The sequence below is a fragment of the Cupressus sempervirens genome, chromosome 10 (genome assembly GCF_028749045.1).
Source record: "Cupressus sempervirens isolate cs-2001-9-10 chromosome 10, ASM2874904v1, whole genome shotgun sequence".
NCBI lineage: Eukaryota > Viridiplantae > Streptophyta > Pinopsida > Cupressales > Cupressaceae > Cupressus > Cupressus sempervirens.
This window is the reverse complement of record NC_143127.1, coordinates 132,508,428-132,520,667: the sequence shown is the minus strand read 5'-3', so window position 1 is coordinate 132,520,667 and position 12,240 is coordinate 132,508,428. Positions and strand designations below refer to the sequence as shown.

The 12,240-nt window shown below is 33.1% G+C and overlaps 1 protein-coding gene across 1 annotated transcript; it reads left to right on the top strand.

Moving 5' to 3' along the window:
* The first annotated feature begins 3,379 nt into the window (after window positions 1-3,379).
* On the top strand, window positions 3,380-5,663 carry LOC149532967 (uncharacterized). The gene is made up of 3 exons (XM_089803890.1): window positions 3,380-3,546; window positions 3,695-3,824; window positions 4,798-5,663. Exons 1-3 carry the CDS (start codon window positions 3,411-3,413, stop codon window positions 5,477-5,479), a joined length of 948 nt encoding a protein of 315 aa, XP_089660016.1. The 5' UTR covers window positions 3,380-3,410; the 3' UTR covers window positions 5,480-5,663.
* Window positions 5,664-12,240: the final 6,577 nt, after the last annotated feature.

Genomic DNA, 12,240 nt, shown 5'->3' with positions numbered 1-12,240 from the left:
ACGAATTTATATATTTTTTGGGGAGGGAGTTTCTTAAAGTTATCCCTAGCCACAATCTTAGTCAATTAACTCAAACTTGGTTATCATACTCAAAGATCTAACAAATTATGAAAGATTTTCAATTTTGGTGGATCCAGATTTTTTTATTTTTAAAAAATTGATCTTTATTCACTTAAGTTTCTCAAATAATCTTTTTCTCCATGTACATTTTCTTTAAAGATTTATTGAGACCTTTTTAATCTTAATAAACTAGTTCAATTTTTGTGCGCTTACTTAATTCTAGAGAAAAAATTATATATATATTTGAAATATTGTCTTTGTTGGTACACTAAAGTAAGAAAATTGATTACAATGAATTTCTTAACTATACTATAATCTCTCCCAACTTCTATTTATTTCTTCACATTCTTAATCAATTAACTACACAAATCATACCGAACTCTAACAATGTTCCAAATATTTTCATTTCAGTTTTAATGTATTCCCCATATAATTGCTTTATAAACTAGGGATTCACCAGAGGAGCTTAGGTAATCCTTTGTGTAACTTGTTCTAGAGTTACTTAAGAAAAATCATTTCTCAAACAATTAACATTGTAACTCATATCAACTCTAGCAATCTTTTAAAGATTTCTATTTTTGATAGATTATTCTAAAAGAAATGTTTTATAGATTAGGGGATTCGCTAGGGACCAATTACCACCCATGTTCCAATCATTGTTCACTATTTTCACTTAACCTTCTAATTATTAACATTAGAATAAAACAAAAAATGATGAATAAAAGTTCCTTATACACATATCATGTACTAATAGTCACCCACTATTACATAACTATTGGCAATTCTTGATTGAGTACCTAAACATTTGTGCATAAGTATTGACAATTTTTAAGGTTGTTGTATTATGATTATTGGAACATCTTGAAGTATGGTTTAGGTGATACTTTGAAAAAAACGTCTTCTAACTATTTTGTGCATTACATATCTTGAACAATGTGAATTATTGACATCCCAAAGTCAAAATAATCGATATAAACAATTGAAAATATATATCCAAATTACAATATCAACACCCAATGATGTATGTTCTATATAACATATGTAAATATAAAAAAGTTATGTATGAATAGTACTTCTATACCACCCTAGAAGAGGCTTATTTATATACCTTGTCCAAGCGTTACTTAAAAGGAAATTTAATTTTTTTCCCTACAAGAGTCAAAAATAGATGTTTCAGGAAACTAGTACAAATGGAAGTGGAAAATAAAAGTGTCATAACCATATTAAACCTCTGCGGAAGCAGGTGGGGAGACAAGTGATGTTTTGTGAAGGAAGGAATGGGAGAAGTGTGTGTCATATAGCAATAGGTCAATTATCACTTTGATGTCAGCCTTGTGATTTTTTCAGGCGTTCCCAATCACATTTTGATGGCAACGTCCTCCTTTTCCCACACCATGACAGCCACTTGCCTAAATTTGGACCTTCAGCTTAGGAATGGTAGTTGGATATCTATATTCTTTTTTATTCTTTTTTGCATCGCAATTCTTCTCTCTAAATGCTCATTTAAAATATTCAAGAAAAGTGACTTCACTCACCTCTAAACTATTATCAAATCTTTTGATAATTGTGAAATTGTCATTAAACAACAAATAAGACAGGTTCAAATTTCTTTACTCTAAGATTCCACTGAAATAATGAAACTGTAGTCAATTCCATCAATATTGGTGTCGGCTGTACCGTTAAATTTTTCCACGAGGGAGAACTTTTTCCGCCAGTCTTTATCAGCTGTCCTCCTTTGTATGAGTGAACCATCTGTGGATGAAATACCACCGCACGTAGTGTTTCTAGATGTTCCAAATTATTATATGTAAGTGCTATGAGGATTATCTTACTTCATAAGTCTTAAGGTACATTAGATTTGTTATGATTCTTTTGGTTTCTTTTTATAAGACTTGAATTGCTTATTGTTTTAGAGTTAAGGTAGTTATAATGAATATATGTAATTGTAGGTGTAAAAAAAATTGTTTCTAAGTTATATTTTATCATCTTATTAATCATTCTCTTTTATCTATATGAAATTGGCACAAATGATCTAATATTCATGCTCAAATGTTCTTTGAATATCAATATAATTGTGCAATTCTATTTTTATTAACTTTTCTTACAACTATTAGGTATACGTATTCCAATAATTGTGACACATCTTGTTGATTTAGTATTCTATGTTGCACAGTAACTTTGACTTTAAAGTTGATATTAGTGATGAATACTACCCATAATTGAATGAGATGTATTTTCTTAAATCTAAAAACCAACAAATCATGTGATTCAACGTCGTGCATCAATGAAACATGACCAAGTACACACTTTGTTTGTGTCCTTTTAAACACTTTGGCAAAACACAATGATGGCATTCCATCATATTTGATGATGTAGCTCTGAGATCTTAGTTATATATAGGGGACTTGTAAGTTGTGCTAAAAAATTATAGTGATCCCAGATTTTTACATAAGATTTTAAGAATGAAGTTAGGATGCTCAACTACTAGACCCTCTACTTTAGACATTTTTTGGTAGACTTTTTACTAAGCAAAATCTAATAAAAAGTAATCGGACTCCTTCTCTTATATAACAAAATACTTTCAAAAATAACTTCATTATAAATACTAACATATATGCATTGATAATTGTTGTTAAAATTAATATATTACAATAATTGAATTATAATATAGTAATAGTTCACACTACCAAAATTCAAACCTTGACTATATTAATATTATTTTTTGTGCATATTAAAAATGAGCTCACATGTTGACCTCATCAATGACTCCACTCAAAAACATCTGCCATGAAAAAAATTTACAGTTCATTATAATCTTATTAACATGCCAACTTGACCGCATACAGTTGTCTGCTAACATTTAAATTGGTTCCCGTTAAAAAAAATATCTACCATAAAAATAAAAACTACCGTTCGTTAATGTTTTGAACATGACAACTTGTCCATATATAGTTGTCATTTAACAGTTAAATTGGTTCTTCCCTGATATGTTAATTCTTTCCTTTACTAAAATTGTTTGATCCCGAAGGACCGTTTCTAATTAACTTGAATAAAATAGGCATTGTGGAAAATGTGTAGTTCGTAAAATATTGTTAAGACCTTACTCTGACAGATAACCATTATTAAAAAGTTGGCAGGAAACAAGAACCATTAATGTGTAATAGTGTCTCGATTGGGGAACTACTTAGAATTCACGGTGAATGGGTCTTTGAGTAAATCGTCAATGTTTGTCACGTGCCCATCCATCCCTCAAGGAGTATTTTTATGCGTTTGTAGCTGCCCCTTGTTTATATAAGGAGGCTTTGGTGGTGAAGAAAGAGAGGCAAGCATTGAGCTCTTTCTTCTTCACAATGGGCAGAGCTCCTTGCTGCTCCAAAAACTCTGACCTCAACCGTGGGGCTTGGACTGCCCAAGAGGATCTCATTCTTAGCCAATACATCAAATCCCATGGGGAAGGAAGATGGAGATCCATCCCTCAAAAAGCAGGTGAAATTCTTATTCTAGTCCACTCATGATTCTCAATAGACCACTGAATTACTATCATAGAAATCTAATTTCATGAGGTCTCATTCTATTCATAATAAGGTTCTATATATTCATTATAAAGATGTTTGTAATTCAATGCCTAGTGCAGGTCTGAAGAGGTGTGGAAAGAGTTGTAGATTGCGGTGGTTGAACTATCTCCGCCCTGATATCAAAAGGGGAGATATCTCACCAGATGAAGAGGATCTTATTGTTAGATTACATGGACTCCTCGGCAATAGGTGGGCAGTTTCATAGTTTATCTAAAACATTTCTTTGTAGGAATTACTATGAAAGAATTTTGATTGACATCTAGGCAACTAAGCAGTCTAAGGAATGGTCTATTATGGATCTTGATAAACAAATTAATTGTTATATATCAAGAACCGCATCTTCATTACATTTTAGAGTTCTTTTCTATTATGGATCTTGATAAACAAATTAATTGTTATATATCAAGAACCGCATCTTCATTACATTTTAGAGTTCTTTTCTATTATGGATCTTGATAAACAAATTAATTGTTATATATCAAGAACCGCATCTTCATTACATTTTAGAGTTCTTTTTGATGTTGGTTCTTTTATTATGATCCTTGATTGACAAATCAGTCATTTTATATGAAGAATCGGTTTCCTAATATAATTTTTATTGGCTATTTACTATGAATCTTGCTCGAGAAACTAGCTTCTTTATATCAAAAATCTCGTCATTAATACATATTGAAGTTCTTTTTGATATTGGCTCTAAATATTGAAGTTCTGTTCTTTTTGATATTGGCTTTTTTATTATGAATCTTGATTGAGAAACCAGTTATTTTATATCCCAAATCATTTCCTTGAGATATTTTCAAATGGTTTTTGCTGTTGGCTAGTCTACTATGAATCTTCATTGAGAAAACAGCCACTTGATATCTTTTTTGTTTACTATGAATCAAGAATCTCATCCTTTATACATTTTCCAGTTTTTGCAACAGATAATTCTTTTACAATAAATTCTGAACGAAAAACCAAAGTTGTATGAAGCATTGCCTCTTTGAATAGCTCATATAAACAACCCACTTTCAAATCATTCTCATAGTAATGATAGATTATAAGTATGATTCGAAATGTAGATATCAGCAAATCATCAATTCTGTTTCCATCTCAGTGAGATGATTTGTAGATTATGATATGCAATTGTGCTTGTATTTACATGATCTTTATCATATCTCAGGTGGTCACTCATTGCGGGACGGCTGCCAAGTCGAACAGACAACGAAATAAAGAATTTCTGGAACACTCATCTGAGAAAGAAATGCCAACTATCAGTTCCAGAGAAGGAAGGATCTAGAAAGCCCAAGCCCGCTCCTCCTGCCGATGATCAACATGTCTTCAAATCTACTCCAGTCAAAGCAACAGCAGTCAGGATAAAGAAGAGCTACAGAAAATATGGCTCTACTAGCTCTGATGATGGAACTTCCATGGAGAAGAATGTGATTAAATCATCTCACTCTTCATCAATGGAGCTTGATGGGCACTACTCTCCTTGTTATAGTTACAAACCCACTTCAAGTTCAGTAGACTATCAAATCCCACATTCTTATGAGCCTTGTGAAGATAGTGGAGTCAATACATTCCAGAGTTTATTATCCATGGATGAACTCTCTTCTCCAGAGTTTGATGCATGCACCACTACTGACATAACCCAGTTGTTAGATCATAACAATATACAACAAGTGAATAGTTTTACAGGAAGTGATGATCAAGCAAATAGAGAAATGCAGGAGAAAGAGGATTGGGTAGAGGAGCTACAACATCAACAGAAGTCGAGTCTACAATGGCTTAGCCTACTTCTTTTGGAATCCGAGGAAGATTGGGAAGAAAGAAATAATAGAGAATCCGTTTCTCTCTTATAACTTTTAGTATAATTTGTATAACTTTTCGAAGAATAACCTTGACTCTTAGCCTATGAAGTTTTAAGCCTTGGAAAAAAATGACCCACAAAATCAAATCTCTTCTTCATAGTGATGATGAAAATCAATGAACTCCACTGGTTAGGGTTTACCTCTTATATTTCAGAAAACTGTGATGTTTATTTCATGCCATTGTACTTAAATGTTCACAAGACTACATTCCATGAGTTAAATACCATCAAGCTGTTCTTTGTAGCAGAGATGGGGGACTGATAGAAACGTTATTGAAGTATCATAATTAAGTTATGTCTATAGCTGAGGAATATACTCACATACTTAACCTATATAATAAATTCACAATTGGGTTGTTGTACTTTGAAATATAGAACGGTAGCTTAGAATTTGCTAGAGTTGGGAGGCAAACTTTTGGCAAGTGTTGACCAGCCGTTGATATTATGATAATTGGTAAAATTTGCCGTTAACCTTTTTTTAATATTAATTTTACACTCTTGAGATGGCGACTGCCGAGATAGTACCAAAAAGAACGTCCAATCATAAGAACACGAGAGTAACGTGAGTGTCTCTTGATTGAAACAACCGTGCATGAGTTCATCACAAACCACTGCATCAAGTAGGATTGATTATACAGCTATTCTCGGGGTCCTACAAAATCATTAACTATTGCAGATTTTATTCTCTCATCGAGCATTTTCATGTTGATTTCAGGTTTTCTTTTTTACGGTATGGTTCACATGTCTTAGAGATTGCGTGGTCTAGCATGCATTATTCACTTAATCTAGAATCTATCTACATCTAACTCCCAAGATTGTCGAACCTCAATAGGGGAACCTCTTCTAGCGATTCTAGTTGTTGAGTCTATTCTATGAGTTGTGGTTGATTCACCAAACTTTGTCAGCCTAGGTTGTGGTCTAGGAAAGTTTGTCGCTAACATAAAATAAGTGTTTATAAACACTTAAATAGAACTGTCATAGGTACAAACAAAGGTGTTTCTTAACACCACCTACATGTAAAGAACATCAAAACTATTGTTTCAACACTTTGATTAACAGTATCATGTAACACTCAGTCAAATCACAGTTGACATTGAACTTAAACAAGAGTGTTTCTCAACACTGCTTACAAACAAACACTTGCAATCAATAAACAAAACGAAAATAGGTTGAAATCACAATACGAACATTTGACACAACTTGAAACAAGGACCTCTTTATATCTATTTTCTTCTCTCTACATTGTCTTATGGACTAGAGAAATGAGATTGAACTTATAAACTTTCCTTACATCATTGGAGTGTTTTCCTTACATAAACCCTGAGCAACTGGAACATGCATAGATGATTAGACCTATAAAGATAGGTGCATAATGTTTTCTTTGTTTTTTTGTCTATGGTGATTATTCCAATGATCCTTATGTTTCTCATAAATTGGGTGTCTATCGTAAGTGCATCAATCACAATTGAATGGTCAAATGTACCTCAATCCACTTTATACGGAATCTTCGGTGAGATTGGATCATTCTCCTTATCTGTTTGTTTGTACTAAAAATCAACTTCCTAGTAAATGTGTGCACAAGATCATGTACCCAAGGATATGAATACAAAAATAAAGGTAATTGCAGGTTACTGATCATATTTTACACACAAACAAAAGAAGATAACTAAATCAAAAGGAAGTAACTAACATGTCATCCTTACCTGCATGCCTTAATGCTTAAGTTCACTTTTGGCATTGCATTGGATCTAAGTAGTATTCATATCTTCATGATTATTGAATCCATCAGTGAAGATTGTACTAACCTATGATGTTTGCTAACAAAATACTCTATGATGAAAACTTGATCAACTTTAAATAGTCAGTGACAAGTCATGGAGGTATGAGTATAGGTGTATTCATGGTTAATCTAGTTCCATACATGTTTCACTTGCACAAGTTAATTGAGCTTCAAATTATTCTTGGCTTACATCAATTGTTTATAGAATATGAAACTATAGATTAAAATTTCAAGTTTGATCATTTTATCAAAGTCTAAATCAAACTATAAACAATGGTTGAATACCAAACTCATTGATATCACCTGCATAAGAGTGTCAGCACCATCATAAATATTTGCAAATGTATAATAAAATATTCATTACATACATACATTTGAAAATCTAGAAATTTATAAGTGCATCCACATAGCTATGCATCCATACATACATTGCATATGAAAAGTATGAAACCATTCATTACATGTGCATAAGTGACTAGAACCATACATTGCATACATTTTCATATCAGTAAATTACAAAAGTAGCATGATGTCATGATAATCAGATCATCCCATAATCAAAATCATCAAATATGACCAAGATATACATCACAATGACTAGAATCAAATCATATGTACAAAGATATCAAAAGGACTATATTAGTGCATCAATGTTGCTATATCAGGGGTATGTGAAATATCAATGAATCAAGAGACAAAAGGACCATGATATCAAAATTTCAAATACATATCAAATGATAATGATAGTACTCAAAATACATCAGAAAATGTCATAGATACAACAATGGAAGGTCATTTTATCTAGCATTAGAAGAAAGATCATGTATGGCTTCATCCCTCATTAGATAGTTATCATGCAAGTACAAATAAACATGTAGGACGTGTATCCCTTGAGGAGCTAATGCAACATGAAAACATAAACTAATACTCAATAAATAGTTTAGACAATGGGCATTGACCTTGGACATCATCAAGATTGCAAACCTAAAGCACATGTACAACTAGCAACCAAACAGGGTTAAAATATAGAAAGATAAATGATTTTGGTCCTAGAAATGACCAAATCCAAAAAAAAAATACATTAGTTGGTCCCATAAATGACCAAATAACCAAAAAAAAAACTTCTTTGGTCTTAGAAATGACCAAATCCCCATAAATGAGCTTATTTTTGGAAATCAACCTCCTTGCTTCCTAAAAACGAGCCTATTTCCAAAAATAAGTCTCTTACTTTCTAGAAATGACTAAATCCTACCAAGAATGATAGGCTCCAAAAAACAAGATAATTCTATTGGAAATGACCTTATCATAGAAAGTGACCTAGATTAAAGAAAAATACAAAAACTAAAATTGGGAAGGTTATTGGGTACTTATTGAAACCTAAGAATGTAAATGGGTTCAAAATGCAAATCAAGCTTCGAATTACATGTCAAACCAAAATAAAAATGATAAGAGATCAAACAACTCACAAAGTGAATTTTTGGACAAAAATTCAAACCTTAATCGAGAAAAGTCAATTTTGGTCAAACTCTTGAGTAGAGGCAAAATGAAGGAGTACAAATATAAAATTTCAATTTAAAATCATACCAAAATATTAGAGGAAGGTCATAGAAGGTTACTCAAGACATAATTGTTAGTCTAAAAATGGTTTTGACACTTGAGTGCCAACACACTTAACCACCTTTCACATTAAAGCCGAGTACACTGTGTATGCTGAGCCACAGCATGTGCCGAGTTAGGAAATTCAACAAGTGCCAAGTGATCTTCAGGTGCCGAGCAGTCTTTAGGTGCCAAGTGAAGATCAGGTGCCGAGTAAGTACAGGTGCCGAGCATGATCTAAGTACTGAGCATTATTCAGGTGCCAAGTCTTAAAGGATGCCAAGCAAGATAGGAGCATATACAAAAGCCGAGTTACAGTAGGTGCCGAGCATTAGGAAGTAGTAAGTGCCGAGTAACTCAGAATTAGCATATGAGTTTGAGATTTCACAAACTCATATGTAAACCATTTTTCTAGCCAACATAAGATAAATCTCGAAAGATTTAAGTGATAATCAAATCATTTATATTTCCTATGCAGTCTACATGCAGCCAATAAGAAAAATGGAGAAGGCATGCAACCAATAAGAGATGTGCAAGGAATAAGCAAAAATCAGAGATTAAATTTGGATCGTAGATCCATACCTAACCCTAAGTCTTCTAGTGTCTTTATAAGGAAGACGAAGTCATAGAAAAAAAAAGGGTGTATAAGGAAGTCTAATATCAAAGAGAAGTGAATCAGATCACAGAAGACCAAGATCAGATAGAGCAGATCAAGTGCCTATATTTAGTAATCGAAGGATTGTAAACCATTAGGTTTATCATACCTAATACTCTTTAGTCATTGTATTAGAAAGAAAATCCTATGATGATAGGTTAGCTTAGCAGCTATTTTATAGATCATTTAACTAGGTGACTAAATCCTTTGACAGGGTGACACTTCATGTAAAGTGTTTGTAAATCCTTTAACCAGGTCACTATTGATATAGTGTAAAGCCTTTGAAAGGGCAATCCTTTAACAAGCCAGACCATCAGCAGTGGTTAAACATTATTACTGCAGTGATTTTGTGGGTATCATCCCCACCCCAGTTTTACCTTCTTATATCTGGAGGGTTTCTGGGTTACCAAATCTTAAGTGTTATGTGGTGATGCATATTGGTTTCTTATGATTTCTTAATATTTATATGCGTGCATGTTCATTTCAAAAATATGTTGTTAAAGATTTGAAACAGTTAAAAAGGCTAGTACTTCTGATTCACCCCCCCACCCCCCCCTCAGAAGAATTCTTTCCAATAATTTATTCCAACAATTGGTATCAAAGCCCAGTTTCTCTCAAAAAGAAGCCTAACAGCTTAGAGGACAAGATCTAAGGATGGAAGTTTTTAAACTTGGAAAGATCATTGAAAACTAGGTGATAGATGTGCATCTCGCTCTACAAAAGGTAGAGGACGCTAGAGTGGAATTTAAAAAATCTTTAAAAAGAAGAAAGGAGATAGCCATAGCTGAAAATGACATACACTACAAGGAAATTTATACCACACAAGTGTTTTCCAATGGAGACACTAAAGAATTTGATGTAGCAATAGTAGAACTGATGGAGAAAAACAAAGCTCAAGCAAATGAGATAAGATCTCTCAAGATGGAACATGAATCACAGGCCATAATATTATGTGAGATCACTAAAAAAAAGAAAAGAGCAGTTGAGGACAGAGTCATGATGGAAGATGACAAAAGAAATCTTGCAAACAGACTAGAAGAAAAGAGAACTGAATTAACAAGGATCTCAAACATGCAGATGGATACACTTGCTCAAATGATGAACCTTCATCATGAACTTAATATAAAAGATATTGAGATCTCTACTTTGAGGATGTAGAATGAACAATTACAGAATGAACTGAACAGAGAAAAGGAGATAGCAGAGAATCTCAACAAGTCAAGCGAAGCCATAAAGTACTTTGAACAGTTGCTAAAATTCCCAAGATCAGCCCATGATACATTAGGACTTGAATACAACAGTACTGAAGTTGGAGAATCATCAAAGAGTGTTGAGCAAAGAAGTGAAAAAGGTAAGGATTCTAAACCCACTTGTCATTACTATAATACAAAGGGACATACTACTAATATTTGCAAGAGTAGAAGAATCAATCAGCCAAACACACATAAAAGCAAGAGTTAATGTCACAAGTATAAAATGCAAGGACATATGACACAAGATTGTAGATCCAAAATCCCAAGAACACAAAGATTTGATAGACATTTTCATAATTGTAAGAAATATGGACATAGGGCATTTGAATGCAGATCAAAGCCCATATGGACATAAAATCAACCAGCAAAAAGGAATGAAAGACACTACCATTGGGATTATAACACCAGGTACAATTGTCACTATTGTCAAGAATATGGACATACACCCTAGAAATGCATAAGAACACATTTCAAGGGAAACTATAAAAGATGGTTGGGCCAAACTACATGTTTCAGTTGCTTGAAAACTGGTCATACCAGCAAGAACTGTCCTACAAGGTTCAAAGCACCAAATACTTAAGCCAACAAAGGAAAAGAAAAGATTGATGTCATAAGAGAACAAATGAATAAAATTTGGAAGAAGAAAGATAAGTGTAGTACATCAAGCAAAGGGATCACTTCACCTAATGGGTCAAGTGATCACACTTCATCAAACTAAGCATAAGGGAGATATATGGACTGATATACAAAGATATATCATACATCAGTCCCAAGACAAAGAAGCACTGAAAAGAAGAATTAAGAATAAGATAAGATGCTAAGACTAATATTCAAACAATGATGACGAGTCATCTTTGAATGTCGAGTTATCAGCAAAGTTAGTAGATGCTGACTAAGCATAGCTGCCGAGTGGATGTCGAGTTGAAAACATTTGGAAGTCGAGTGACAGGTGTAGGTACTAAAGTGCATTAAATGCAAAAGTTTCTTCTATCATTTAAAAGTAAAATTAGATTCATTCTTGAGCCATTCAAACAAAGAGCGATTATTTTGAGCACGTATGAGCAATTTTCAAGCTTTCAACTAGTGATTTGCAGCAATTCTGCATCTACCCAAGTGATCAAAGTATCTATCCAGGTATCTCCTTCAAGTGCCGAGTTTTACAGTTTGAAATTTTTTTCTTTAAATTGTTAAAACCCTAGTTCAGAGATAAATGGCAACAAGCTTAAAAACAACTCAAGAGAAAATGAGTCATGAAATTCAACTTGTTAGCAACGAAGTTAAGCAACCTGAGTTTAGACCAATACCAGAGGTTGCATACAAAAATGATTTCGCTAGTGCCCTATCTTTCATCCCTAAAAAATTTGTTATGGTTCAGGATGTGCAAAAATGCTATAATTGTAAAATAGGAGCCATAGGAGATTTGGAAATCTTTAATGCCTATGACAAACTCTGTGATAATGGTATTCTGA